Source organism: Dermacentor andersoni, chromosome 4 (genome assembly GCF_023375885.2).
Source record: "Dermacentor andersoni chromosome 4, qqDerAnde1_hic_scaffold, whole genome shotgun sequence".
NCBI classification, from domain to species: Eukaryota; Metazoa; Arthropoda; class Arachnida; order Ixodida; family Ixodidae; genus Dermacentor; species Dermacentor andersoni.
Genome location: NC_092817.1, coordinates 114,066,345 through 114,081,466, shown reverse-complemented (window position 1 = coordinate 114,081,466; position 15,122 = coordinate 114,066,345). Strand labels below are relative to the sequence as shown.

General features: G+C 45.9%; 1 protein-coding gene across 2 annotated transcripts in view; it reads left to right on the top strand.

The window, feature by feature from the left end:
• LOC126537498 (vesicular glutamate transporter 3-like) overlaps positions 1 to 15,122 on the top strand; it is a 115,313-nt gene that overhangs the window by 47,419 nt on the left and 52,772 nt on the right. For both annotated transcript variants that reach the window (XM_050184524.3, XM_050184523.3), the window contains exons 2-4: positions 2,652 to 2,896; positions 8,202 to 8,335; positions 10,353 to 10,467. In XM_050184524.3, the coding sequence (XP_050040481.1) occupies positions 2,675 to 2,896; positions 8,202 to 8,335; positions 10,353 to 10,467 (471 nt within the window). In that variant the 5' untranslated portion in view covers positions 2,652 to 2,674. The remainder of the gene's footprint in view (positions 1 to 2,651; positions 2,897 to 8,201; positions 8,336 to 10,352; positions 10,468 to 15,122) is intronic.

Below are 15,122 nucleotides of genomic sequence, written 5' to 3'. Positions count from 1 at the left end.
GTCATTAATATGGAGAAAACCAACGCAATACTTTTCATACCGCAAAACAGGTTTCTTGACAGTTCATCACTATCTCTGAAGGTGCGCGCTTCGCCGATTCAAAACTGTACCGGCTGGGAAAGGTTTCGTGGCAATTTTGCACAAACACTTATCGTGACATGATCTCAATGCAAGGCTCAGGGGTAGGGGTCGAAAGCAGCAGTTTATATATATAGAACCTAACCGCATGCTTGGCTACTTGCGCCGTAACTTCCGACTTGCTCCTGCCTCTGTAAAATTGTACTTTCCTCCTATATAGTACCTTCGTTAAACCTAAAGTCGAATACGCGTGTGCTATATGTAAACTATATATCAAGCCAACCAGATTAACGTGTTAGAAGGAAATGAAAATCGCGCAGTGCGGTTTATTTTCTCTTATTATTCCCTCACCTTCAGTACTACAGAACTTAAGTCACGGGCTAACCTGACTAACCTTTTACTTCTCCGAAAGGTTGCCCGTCTCTCGCCATTCCACAAGTTCTTTCATGCTATTTCCTCGGACTTACAACATTTCGCCAGCTTACCACCGTTGCAACCGCACCAGCCATAACAATGACGTGTATTTTATTCCAGCCGGAACCACCATTCATCTATCTACATTTTTTGTTCGTACCTCAGGAGTCTGGAATGACCTTACCGCTTTAACCGTTCTTCATGGGAACCATCTTCAATAGACTGGAATGGCCTTCCGGCTTCAACTGTTCTTCATGAGAACCCTCTTCAAGAGTCTTTAATGACGTTCCCGCTTCCACTGTTCTTCATGAGAACCCTCTTCATTTTAAACCCATAATCGAAGAACTAACTTATGTTATATAAAATGTACACGCCCGCGCCTCATGTAATACCCCTTCGGGAGCCTTTGAAGTATCCGAAATAAATAAATAAATAAATAAATAAATAAAACCAGTACTATGCAAAATGAGTCGCTTCTTTTAGAGAGAGAGAGAGAGAGAGAAATGGAGAAAATCGACTTTAGTCAATAATTTAAGCCGGATGTTCCTCACCGAGGTCTAGGAAGCCGTAGACCGGAACTGCCAGTTTGGGAAGCCTGTCCACCAGGCTTCCCTGGTCCTCAAAGCCCGTGCACGTCAGCTGATCCTCCCACGGACCTTCGTTCGGTGCTGTAATGTTGCGTATTCTTGGGTGGCGCCCACACTCCCATACAGTGTGGTATTGAGTGTTGGACACGTCTCAAAAAATGCAGTTGCGTTCGTATGATGTCGAGCCCATGGCGTGTAGGAGAACTGTCAAACTTAGGACGTAGAAAAGGCATTCACAATGTACGTGCTTGTCCCGTTTCGCATATTCCAATGACACGAACTAATTATTGTCGTCAAATGTTACGTTACTTTCGTCTGCCTTTGTTACTTCGTACCTAATTATATTATGTATAGCAATATGCTGTTTACCAACATGTCAGTTTTAGTGCGGAACACTTCCGATTGTATCTGCAAAAAATGTTGATCTTGTTATTTTCACTCTTCTTTAAATACCACTGTCGGCACATTTGAGTGACTGCAACGGCAACACCTCTTGCATCGTGGCACCGACCTTTGTCAAGAATTTCCAAAGGCTTTTAGTCGGTTCCTCTAACATCACCAGTATGTCGACGGTGAATGAAATTCTGATTCTTAAAGCTGCGTTAATAAATAACTTGTGCATGCTATTCAAGTGGGCGATTAAATCATTTTAATGACGGAACATTAGCATGACGGCAATTCCAATATTCCAATATTTACTTACAGTGTATGTGTGATGGCTCATCATAAAATGCACAAAGAGTCATTCTATCACCTTGACCTTCTTTAACTGGAGTCTCAAGCACCCTGGCATAAAATTATGTATGTTTAACACATGTATTGACAGTCGATCATAATTCGTGAATGAAGGGGCTAAGAATAGCTGCATAAGCACTCACCGTCGCGTCGGACTCACCTATGACGCCTGCTAGCCTCCGGGGTGCTGTTTACGCCGCGTAACAGCACAGGGCTCGCGTGCTTGCTATCGCTGTCATTGATTCGCCCTTCGAGCAAAACTGTAATTTATAAATGACTGCATATGCACATTTATGCACTTGTATTTGTGAATGTGCGACGACGCTACCACTGCTTCTTAGTATATACCCGTTTCACCTTGGCGTTATGACCAATTCCTGTCAAAGAGGCATCAGGAACTTATTGATGTGCTGCCACAGGCACTAAAAAATTTCTTTTGCAAACGTTTATGTCATCTGAGCGTCTAATAAAAGTTTCTGTTATAATTGAAGCGCTGTCCTGTTTATTTCTGTGCTTCCTCACTTTTCTGTATCTGTGCTCTTTCACTCCAAAACATTTCCAAGATAAACCTTTAAACATGGCAACACATTCCAGTTGTTTTCGACTGGTTCGCCTTTCCATTTATCCTGCTAGCGCATACAAGAAGCGCAAGCTTGTATGATACCATGTATCCGCGGTACTTATGATTGTATTAGTGAGCATGCCACCTCCCCCCCCCCCCCCCCCCCACAGACACACACCTCCTGCTCTGCTACGGAAAGCTATGAATTCCCACCAACGGGATGGATTGGATCGCTTATGGAGTTAAGCTTTAGACAACTTGTTTAATTGGCGCAGGAAGGCAGTGGGCCGGTGTCGAGATGCCCTGCTGCGAGATGGGCGGCAACGACAGCAGCGGTCCCTTCTCGCCGCTTCGTCGCGGAGCCGAGCGCCTGTGGCTGGGCCGTCCGCCTACGCTGCTGGCGTGGCCCAAGCGCTGCATCCTCGTGTCCATGGTGTTCGTCGGCTTCTCCCTGGCCGCTGGGATTCGTAGGTCCTTTGTGGAGGCCGCCTACAGCCTGCAGAGGGAAGCCCACTGGAAGGTATATTCGTGCTGTACTTTCAGTTCGTTCGTTTTTCAAAGTGCAGAAAAGCATATAGGGTAGTAAGGCGAGAAAAGAAACCTGGATTCGGACAGAAGCTCTTGCCCCTGTTGTGACGTTCGGTGGGCACGTGTGCTTGCATTTGATACAGGTAACTAATGATAGATTTTGCGGACATTTCGCTGCCTAATTTTCGTTTGTGTGTTGCACACGAAGATTGTTCACGTGAAATTGCTCGCACGTGTTACGAACTGAAAATTGAGCACCATGCAATAAACGAAAATGAAACTCGCAGAGACAGTTTTCTATTTCTACCGGGATTACAGCTCGGAAGGCATTCTTTACTTATGGAAAAGCGATTTAGAGTAAATGCTATTAGATAGTGCTGAAATAATAGTTTATGAAAATTGATTTCCTGCTTGAATATATTTAATTGCCGAGGTGTATAATAGTTTAAGTCCCGCCCTTCATATTTGCGCTTGTTAGCGGTGTTCTGGTAAACGTTGTTTACATAAGAGATACTTTATGCATAATTGGACTTGTTAGCAGTGCGAGTTTTATTGCATTTAATTGCTTTTCATTATTTTTATTGCTTAGGAAGGTGTGGAACGTTGCATAGTGAGCGGGGTTAAACATGACAGCCTCTATAAATGTGCAAATTCTCACATTCTGCGGGTGACTGTAGCTTTTTGCTATATAACGTACTATGCCACTTTCCCTGAACCACCGTTCAGTACATCAGAAGGAAAATTTGCTGGATTCGATGTTGTGTAGTTGCCCGTTGGCAGTTGAAGCCGCCGTTGATTATTGTGTCCGGCTCACCACTGTACATTGGCTTAAGGGCACGAACTTCGACCATCAGTGGCGGTAGTGGGCAGCGTTTGGTTGCCCTCGCCACATCGGGAGGATGGAGCTGAGCAGGTGGCGTGAAGGCGTCGTTGCGGTAATGATGGCGTAACGAAAATTACTGCTGTTACTTGCTGATATACGGTGTCTGCTGATAAGAATAATGCACTGATAAGTAACAAAAACCCTTTGCGGATGCATGAGGAGCAGAGCACCTGATACGTCAAAGACAGCGAAGATTTTCGTTAAGGGCCCCATATTGCAGAAAACCTGGCGTCGGCGTCCTGCGTCCGCGTCCAGAGTCGTCCGTTTTGTGACCGAAAGATCATTCTGAACCACGGATACCCAAAAACGCAGGACATTCGCGTAGTGCAGAGAAGTTACTGAACTAATTGAAATTTTCAAAGCAAAATACATCACAACGATTGTATAAAGTACGACCTCAGCAAAACCTACAGACTTCACAGCATCGGATTGCAATTTGAATATGCGAGAAAACATAATCGTGTTACGCGGAAACCCAAACACAAACCCCTTTTCCAGCGTTTCTACCATTCATAGAGGGGCGTGCCCGGTCCCTTACGACATCATCCAGATGGCGCTCGCCTCCGTGCATCCTTGGCCCAGGCAAGAGGCCCCCCGTCTCTACTGAAAAGTCCGCTTTCGTGCATAGCATCCCCTGCCAGCGTTTCCCGGTAATCATTACGGTTATATAAGCTGCAGTTGCCGGGAAGCGTGAGAAGCAGTCGGGGATCTTTGGATGGTATCGCGTTCCGCTCTTGAAGGCGAATATTAAGTGTCCTCCCAATGTTTGCATGCGTGGACCTTTCGCAACACTTTGGGCTCTTTGGAATTTTGTGGTAGTAACACAGGGCGCGTTTTTCACTCAAATCACCGCGGGCCGCTAAAAGCACGTTTACGCAAGGCGGTCGATTTCATGAAATCGTCGTGCTCTTACATTTTGAACTGTTAGATGTCCCAGACCCAAAGCACCCGTCGATAGTCCTATGGGTTTGCTTTGCCACTGTCCGAAATCTACCCAATACTTTGCAAACGCATATCCGGATCAATTATTTCCCCATACCCGAGCCTTTTAAATTACGTCGCTGTACCCGAGCTTAGTAGTTTTATGTTCTCCACTATATCCGGTGTTTGTATATTCCGACCAAGGAGGTCTTAAACAAATTGTTTATTGGACCTCCTTGGTTCCTACGGCCTGGTGGGGCGACGTTGCTGGCTGTTCTCACAGATCATCGTCCGACGCCGGCTGCCCGTTCCTACCGACGCTCTGGTCATACGGCCGCTTCGAAGCAGGCTGCCCTACTGGCTGTTCTTTGATTGACATTTGATAACGACCACGCCACAGGCCACTGCCGTCGTCTTTTACAACCGCAGGCCTCATTCTTTGTTTTGTCCTTAAAAATAAAAGCGCCCTGCCTACAGTAATGGTACAAAAATGAACACTGTTATACCACCACCGCCGCCTGAGCGTCTCGGTGGTACTCCGCTTAACAGCTTCGCTGTAAATCAAATAATGCGTCTCCAGGGGCGGGTATGCCAAGTTAAGTCAGGCGATGCTTTTAGCCTCCAGCCGGTGGTTCCCGTGCAATCAGATACCCGTCGATAATGCCTGTAGTTTCATACTATACTTAGTGGAGTGAAACCTGGCACTACAGTCATTCACCAACTCCCGGAGCTATCGGTATAGTTCTGAGATTGTTTTACGAGTTTCCTGGGATTCTTTACAAAACACGTCGCAGCTTCATCTGTGTAGCCTGCTCACAACAGTCATCTGAAGCAGTTAAATTCTTTAAATCACAATGAATTCAGTCGTTGCGTAAATTTCAGGGCGCTGAAGTAAGTCGCGACACTTTTGCGTAGGCTTGTCGCTAAATGCAAGTGGTGGTTGCTGAATAACAATGACAGCGTAAATACCTTGCTTATTATTTTAAGCGATCATTTTTTGCTTTTACTGTTCCTAAGCGTAAGAGTGAAACCGTAAGAGTGAAAATGTTTTTGAGAAGTTGACGCACTAATTGTAGAACTAATTAGGTGCAAATAAGCACGGAGCCAGGGAACAAATACAGACTTTGCAACAGAGCTTTGGATTGTATAGTTTAGGGAAGCGTTTCACGGCCTCTAATAATGTATCATTGCTGCGTGAACAAGGAGCCGCTTTCCGAGCAGCACGGAAGATCCGGCCGATAGCAGACGAGTAGATAGTTGAACAGCTTTACACAGGTGGTGAAAATGCCTTCCTACGCCAGTGGCATGCGGGGTTTTAATATTTAGGAAGGGTAGAGCAAATTTTCCATCTCTGAGCTAACGATTCTTCTTTGCTCATTTTTCTGTCTTTTCTTTATGTGGCAAAGCCCTGCGTGACACATTAACAGAAACGCGAGATGTCTTAAATTGCACATATTGCACCATTGCATTGGTTGCCGTTAAAGGGAACTTGATTCCACCAATACAATATGTGAGAACGTGAGCGTTACAGGCGCTTATGCACTTTTTCTCACTTGCGTCAATCTTATAAATGCTATCGACGCAAGTGAGAAAAGCTTCGTACATAAACGCCGGTAGCGCTTACGTTCTCACATCTTGTATTGGTGAACTTCCCTTTAATGGCAGACTTGTGCGACTTTAAGCAAACGCGACCAAGATGGGAAGCCGAACGAATTCCAGTGCAGATTCTTGCCGCAAGCTGCTGCTCTTGAACTGCTGTTGCTTACCGGGGTTAGCCCAGAATGGTACGGATGGTAACAGAGTCTGGATATGGGGTTCGGAAAGTGAGACAATCTTTTAGCAAGATGGCACGCAGGGCTGGGTGAATTGTGTTGAATTTACATGCACCAATTTGTCTGGGTTATAAATAATTCCGATGGGATGTTTGTGTGAAAGATGGCAAATCCCGTCAGAGAAGTCAGTTGTGGAGCTTGGTGGTGGGGACGTATAGGTCTGCAGGGGCACCTTTTAAAGTGATCATGTGTAGGTTACGAGGGAGTGAATGTGCCTTTGCTTGCTTGATTATGTAGACCTGAAGCTCTCTAACGTAAAGCTGTTCCAGACTTTTCTATTCCAATTCCGCAGTCAGCCCTTCGCGATTGGTCAAAAACGTTTTTGGGCCACCCCCACTTCATCTGTCAGTCACGCGACGTCATGCAAACCGCGATAGCTACCCATCTGATGTGACATGTACACGCTGATTATGCGAAATTGGACAGAACACAAGAAAAATTTGATTTCTGATTCGACGCCTTTTTGCCATTAGCTCTCGGCTATTGGTCAAATATTTTCGGGCTGGGCCTAGGCCCAGCCGACTGAACTGCTGGTGCACATTAAAGTTCACTCTCTCTCTCTCTGCACTCACTTCACATGCCTGTCACGCGAAGTCACAAAACCACGAAAACTCACCGCGTGAAAGTGACGTGTACGCGTTAAAGATGCACTAATATGCCGAACAAAACTAAAATTTTCTCTGAATAGCCGCAGACTGCCCCGTTCCGAAAGGAATAAAAGATGGTTGCCACCGATCGCTCAAGCGCTGCCTACTCGTACCTGCCGGAGAGCATGGGTTTATTTGCGCACAATAAAACGTTTTGCGTGGCCGTGTAACGTTTTCTAGCACTTTCGGCACGTTTACGACCTCGCTCTACCGACAGTTCTTTGCTGAGGATCACTTTTAGCGGCATTCTTAACCCTCCGTTGCAGGCCGCCGTGATTTTCGACCAGCCACCGCAAGACAAGTAAGGGAAAACGGACCACTCGCAGAGGCCGGCATCACCCTCTCCATCCAGTTATCGATTTTCAATGCACTGGCTCGGTCCCATCGAATCCCTATCCACTTAAGCGTACCCCTCGCCTCTTATCAGCCAATTAGATATGACAAGCCGCTCAGTGCACACATTGTAGACAACGAGGATAGCGTTTAATTGGACAGCGTAGACATCCCTGCGGGTCACCGCCCAATGCATGCGTCGGCGGTTACGCAAATTCGACATCAAGAGATTGGAATAAAAGCATGTTTGAGTAGTTTTATGTTATAGCGCCCCTGTTTGCAGCCTTTCTGGGAAGTGATAGCAATGTTCGATGTCTGCGTTCTGCTATACATTGTTTACCTGCTTCCTTCCTTTAGCCAATTGGACGCTCTACGCTTTGGCCAATGTCGGCCAATCGGCACGTTTTATCTTCGCCGGCATCTTGGCCTTCTTACAACCAACGAAGAATCGGCTTTACGTACCACCTTTACGTACCGCAAATTTCAGCGGTCACTTACGCTACTTCTTCACGAAGGACTGCCGGCATTGATTTATTCGTAATATGCCTTATGGCAAACCATGTGGTCAAACAAACAAAAAAAATCCCACGCCGTGTTTCTTTAGTCATCTTTTTCACTCACTTTGATGTTGCTCTCACTTCCTCGACTGCCGTTTAGAAGACCATTCCGATTACCTTGCAGATGTACAACAACGACACGTCCAGTGGCAACTGGACCACGGACTTCATCCGTTCCTTCCAGTCGTCCTTCACGTGGGGTCTCTTTATAGGTCACGTGATCGGATCGGCGCTCTCGTACAAGTACCACGCTAACAGGTAACGCTCTGCGCTATGTTCCCATGCGCTCACTCTCAGCCATGCGTGCTCTGGGACGCCATCAATAGTTGTCCTGTCCTATAGAAGGTTAGCAGGAAAACTTGGGCTTTACTGCAGCCTCTGCGAAGTGTTTCGCTCGCGTGTGCGTGTCGTTTGACAACGCACAGGTGCTCAGAGTCCGGTTTGCAAATATTCAGTTACATGGAAGTGTAGAAGTCACTGGAAACTGAAAGAGTATAGCGCCGGTCAGAACACTGTACATAACTATTAGCCTTTTGTTTTTCGTTAACCTTCTTGCGCACAGAAATTGATGAAGATAGGATCCCCTCACACTCTACGTTCTGTGTTTAATACTTCACGATATTTTCGAGCGCGAGGAACGGATACTCCAGTGCGCTTGTTCGAAATGAATACAATGCTAGACTTTCAATCTTGCGAGAGCACATGCAATGGTGCAGTGCGTTCCCTCTGGTGCCACAGGGTTCGGGCTGTGTGTTCTTACACAGAAAAAGGTATCCGTAGAGGATAAGAAGTGCGCATAACAAGTTGGTTCGCTTGTTCGCATCTGCTTCTCGGTGTAACCACTCACTCACTTCTCCCGCTGAGAAGTCAAAGAAAATGCGCGTAAGTTCCTATACGTCATTCAACATTTACCGCTCAACGCGGGACGACATCTTGAGCCATAATTTCCTGCAATTATTATTGGAAGTAACCCTGGTGTGGCGATCATTCAGCTGCCACGGGACTGGTGTTGATTTTTATGCTGGCTTGTCTATGTTTCGTGCTTGTGGCTTGAATTAACCGTTATTGCAGCGTTGTCTATAATGCCTCAGTGTTTTTAATTTCCAAGAAGTCACACTTTTCTAAACCCTGCAACGCAATACGTATCTGCGTCCATACGTAATCACCGTGAACTGTTGGATTTATAAGGCCGTGGAAAACGATCAATTTGCAGAGTCACAAAGCCGCCGGAAGGACGAAGTTTAGGCAACGATTTTTATAGGTTTAGACGAACTTTAGAAGGACAAAGTTGAGGCAAATGCACTTGTTGCCATACTCATCATTCTCATTCTTGCTTAACCGTCATGTCCACAGCTCCCGCATGTCACTAGCGCCATAGCTGACTCTAGTAAATTTTGTACGAAACTCCATGGTCCGAGTCACGTGCGCACCAGAAGGAGTGAGAAGGCTGTCTGCTTGCTGTGAGTACGATAGGCTATCCTCTGCGTGACGCGGTGGCTCAGCACATGGCATTCTGCTCAGCACGTGCTCGCAGATCTGATTCCCGGCAGGGGGATGGCATTCAGGGGGAGGTGGACTGCAAGAAACGCTCGTCTGCCGTGCTTTGGGTGCACGTTAAATAACCCCACGGGGTCAACCCTACTCCCGAACTGTCCACTAAGGTGTCCCTTATAGCCCACTGTGCTGATATGGAACGTTGACCCCAACCCCCACGTCAACAAATATAATTAATTGACTCGGTCATCATAACAGTCAAATCCCGATTGAACTAAACCCGATTTGACGGCAATGTTTATTTAAAAGGTGGTTTCGATTTCTCGACACATATCAATTGATTCTAATGCGTCGGAAACCAAGAATGAACGAAGAGAATTCGCCGTGTCGCCCGAGTTAAAAAGCTTTCTTTTGAACAACATAGGTCAAATATGGGTACGCCAAGCTTTATAGTCAAGGGGATGTACGCCATTGGCTGGTAAAGAAGGCTTGCCGCTTTCATAAGGGACACGGGACGCGCTCAACCGGCTCGATGTTTACGCTAAGTATGCATATACGCAGGCAGGCAACAGATACGTGTTTATTGCTCCTCGGTAGATATAGTAATATTCGCACGAGTGCTTCACGCATTTCCTGGTAACCAAATTCTCGATTTAGCGAAATAATTCCAGAGTTCTACTGACTTCGTTAAACCGAGGCATAAATGTATTCACATTCCTTTCACGTTTGCAGCCCCGCACGTGCACGAAAAGGCAATTTCTGCGCTCTCCGTTCTTCGCAGTGTGTTCGCGGCCGCCATACTGCTGGACTCGTCGCTGCACCTCGTGGTCGCTGGAGTGATGCAAGTCCACCAGATATTCCTCGTGTCCCTGCTCTTCCTGCAAGGAGTGTCAGACGTATGTACAACCACAGGCCGCAAGGCTTGTTAAATTACATTACGTGGCTGTGCTTAGTAGAAAAAAAAAGTCATGGACCGAATTTACCCAGCGTTTTTCGCTTAAGTGCCTTTAGGCATTGGTCAGCAGCCTTCACTGATAATAGGTTCCTCATCAGGATTGGTTGGAATTTGGTTGAAATGAACAATTGTATCGTAAAAGCTTTTTTTTTTTTTTGGACACGGGCCCATGAAGCAAGAACAATATGCGCGCGAGGGACAATGTTGAGCGAGCCGTTAAGCGGAGCTACAGATCCATCAGTCTCTTTTCGTTTTGTTTTTTGTTTGTTTACGCTGATTGCACCATATTTCCATTGCGTGAGGCACATTTCGCGTTCCGTTGCTTTTACATTGTTTCGACTGCCCAAGTATATTGCCACACCAAAAACTTAGGAGCAATCATTTTCTCCTTGTTCTAGCATTTGGATGTTAGCGTCTCTGTCATTATGTTACTAGGAGGAGTGCGCGAATTGGAAGCGCGCTTATTCGGGTTCACTAGGAGAATTAATTATTATGAACTGTCGAATATTGTGGTTTATTGGAATATAGATATTAACCCGCATTTAAATACGGGTTAATACGGTTACATACGGTTAAATACGGTTAAACTATGGGGAAAGGAGACTGATGCAGGTTGAGCCCTCTCGAGTGGTTCTGCAAGAGGAGAGCCGAATATTTTGCGCGGAAACAGCAGTTTCCGAGTGAATGCATTTCTGCTGAGTAATTTCTATAGTCGGTGACAACCCAAGAACTAAAAACAAGCTCCGACCGCAAAATGCAGTACACCTTCCCTTTACCTCCGAAAGAGAGGCGATCGAGCTGAAATGCGCTTATAGCTTAATAACTTTGTTCTGCTAATATATATTATAGGTTAATTGGAAAATGCAAGCTTGGTGCTTCAAGCTATGAGATTACCTTTGTCTGGGCACTGATATAAGAGTCGGCCATAAGATCTGCTCGGAATATCAGGTTTCATCCGAAAACAAGTGACACAAATACAGATCTGCATGGAGAAAATTGCTGCTTCAAACACGCGAAACCGCTTGACGTTACGCAACTAAGCGAACTTAATTGGCTGGTGCGTCTCTGCAAATTGCGTTGGAGCTGGACAGCGCACAAATTTAGACTTTCATTCCTTATTGTCACACACTGTAGTCCTTCTTAAGTATTTATCGCTCTTAGGCAGCTTCCGAATTTGTTATCTTGATTTAGGCAAAGCAAGAGATTTTTATTCCGGTCTCACCAAGTTTGCATCACTTTATAACACGGCGCTGAGCTTTGGTATCGCACCAGTAGCCTTGAACGAACACAATGCTCTACTTGCATCAGGTGAGGTACTATTTCCTTGTCCCATTACCACAACGCAGTCTTGCGTCGAATAAATGAAAGCAGTTGTTTGTGATTAACAATTCACCAGACGTGCAGTTGTGAACGGTATTACCGTGCACGTGTCATATCATTAAAGAAACTATTTTTTTTTATCAGGCGAACCCAATGCAAGCTTTATGCCACCATGTTCAGAAATGAGAAAATATTTGGTATTTGATTCGATGTTTGAAGTCCGTTTCTCTAGAATAGTGCTATTTCATTCGAATAATGTTGTTCCAGATCTCATTGGTCATGCGTAGTAGTAAGGCATTCTCACATGTACCCCATAGGACCCCATGGACTCCATAACCTATATGGAGCGCATCGTGTCGTGCACAGACAGACGTACGGACAGATTTCCCAGGGAGGTAGCCCTAGAATGCTTGCGCATTAAAAAATAAAACTCCCGGTGGACAGTTCAAGTGATTGTTCCAGCATCGAACAGCGCGCGAGACATTCCGAAGCTGCGGCTTAAAGGGACACTAAAGGGAAACAATAAATCAGTTTAGACTAATGAAGCATTGCTTGAGAACCCTGTAGGCAGTCATTTAAAAAAAAATAGTTTGATTATTACATGAAAAAATGAAGGTCCAAGTATCAGTATTTCAATTTCGCGCCGAAAGCCCAGCCCCGGTACGTCAGCGTGACGTCAGGGATTCCAAAGTATGTTTTCGCATTTGTGCCGCGTTGGCTGAATAAAGGCTCCCGAAATTTGCCATGTGTAATATTTGGTTCCTTTGGTTCCTATTTGGTTCCCAAGGCCCCAGAAGATGCCATCAAAATCGAAAACGTCACAGCCCCCAGGTGCGGGAACTTAAGTAGGCGTCGCCACCCGTATTTCGTTCTTGCGCTTTTTCTGGCTTTCCAAACGTCTTAGCGTTGTAAGAGCGATGTTTTAGGTGTTGTGCAACGGTAATTTACTGATGGAGAAAAAAATAATTTTTTCATTTTAGTGTCCCTTTAAGCGCGCGCACTCTTTCGGCGTGCGTTGACTGCAACAACTTACATGAGACCTGCCTTCGCGCAGCCCCGCGCGGGCGCGCCACCGTCTCGTTGCACGCTTCAACGCTTCGACACTGTTCAAAGTTCGGCTCCCGCAGACCCCATGAGCTGCTCTACCGCCAATGCTAATCGCATGGCGTTGTAACAAAATGGCGGGAGTGTGCACAACGCTGCTCCCTGTGGGAGCACATTCAGAGACACTTAACAGAGAATAGGGTGCCTCGATAGCAGTGCCGCGGCTTGGCACCGAGGCCAAGCAGAGCAGTGCGAGAGAGGAGCCGGGTTGCAGTACACGCCTCATACACGACGCGTCTACGCGGTATAGCGATACGGTGTGTCGCTACATTGCTTCGAGGCTAACCGCATTAACGTCGACTGTAATCTTAAGGTGTTTTTATGCCGAAAAGTTTCAACAATAATAAACGAGTAAGAATCTGGTCGAACCCACCTGACGGTGAATGTCGACGTTAGCGTGATTAACATTGAAGGCTAAACCCCATGAGAGCAATTTTGTGCGCGACGGCGACGAGCGACGGTGTCGAGCGACGAAACGGGCCGTCGCTTGAACAGATCGCTTGGTTCTGGAAATCTAGAATTCGTCGCTCGCCGCCCGCAAGCGCTATGAGCAGCTAGCCAGTAGCGCGAAGCCGGAAGTGGATGTACGTCACTCAGACACTACCTATTGTGGCAAGGAACGAGCAAACGACTGAATTTTTATACGTGCAAGAATAAGAGCCTACTGCAAGACCGTCAGAAATATTTTATGCTGCCTTTTACAGTAAAATACATCAACTTAAATTAATCATGCACTCGTCACGCTAGTTTCGACTCATATTTGCTACCCTCATATCGGCAACACTGGGGAGACGTCGCTCGAAATCGTCGCGGGGTACGACTTGTATGTAGGCGACGAGCGAGCGCGACAGCCATCTCCATCGCATCGCTTGTCGCTGTCGCGCGCAAGACCGCTTGCATGGGGTTTATACTTGAAGCGATGTGGCGACAAGCCATGATGCCACCACAGAAACGTATTGCTGTGCGAGGTGTATTTACAGCCGCGTTCATCTCTCTCGCGTTTCCCAGTGAACATGCTGCGCCATCTAGTGGCACCACAGAATGTGGAAGTGACGCCTGTGCAAGTATGTCTCCATAAGAATGTCTCCATACTTATGTCACGCGTTCAGTTCCCCCTGCACAGGATAAATTTTTAAGGATTGCTTTTTTTTTTAATAATTCAAGACCGGCACATGCCCAGAAGCTCATGCTGGCCGACTCATGTTGGCATCAAAGGGGTTCATTGAAAAGTGCACATACCCAGTGGTACATACCGAGTGGCCCGAGTGCGTGTCAAAGGGCTGCGCTGAAGAGTGGCACACACTGCCATATATATGTATGCACAGGGACCGAAGTTGACGTCAAAAAGATTGAGTGAAAAGGCCGCTTACTCAGGGACACATACCAAGTAAAACAAGTTGACGTCAAGGATGTTCATTGGGGAGCAGAACGTACCTCGTACGACATACTTAGACACCCAAGTTGGCTCGTCGATTTGTTTCGGATCCTGTTCTCTCAGCACAGCAGCCCTACGCTTTAACCACAAGACCATGGATTATATATAAATACACACACAGTGACTCAAGTTGGCGGGAAAATTGTTATAGATAGATAGATAGATAGATAGATAGATAGATAGATAGATAGATAGATAGATAGATAGATAGATAGATAGATAGATAGATAGATATCGTCCTGGCACAGAGTACGATTTCGTGGAGCTGCTGATATATATATATATATATATATATATATATATATATATATATATATATATATATATATATATATATATATAGAGAGAGAGAGAGAGAGAGAGACAACCGAGTACAACTTGTATGGGAAGGTGGAAAAGGTAACGAAGTGGTGGGAATTCACCTGATACCGAAGCAAGGATGTCCTCTCTGTCTCTATTTCTTTATGTTAAGGGCATGCAAATACGCCTGGAAAACAACGAATTTGGGTTTTATTTATCCTTCATGCGTAATGGACAAATGGTGCAGCACAAGCTCTCTAGACTGATGTATGCAGACGACGTAGTGCTATTTACGGACGATGAAAGAGATTTACAGACGCTTGCAAATATTTGTGGCGACACCGCGACAAATATTAGCCTCAAGTGTAGCACAGAGAAAGCGGGAATTATGATCTTTAATGAAGAGACGAGTAATTACGTGGTGTCAATTCAACAGC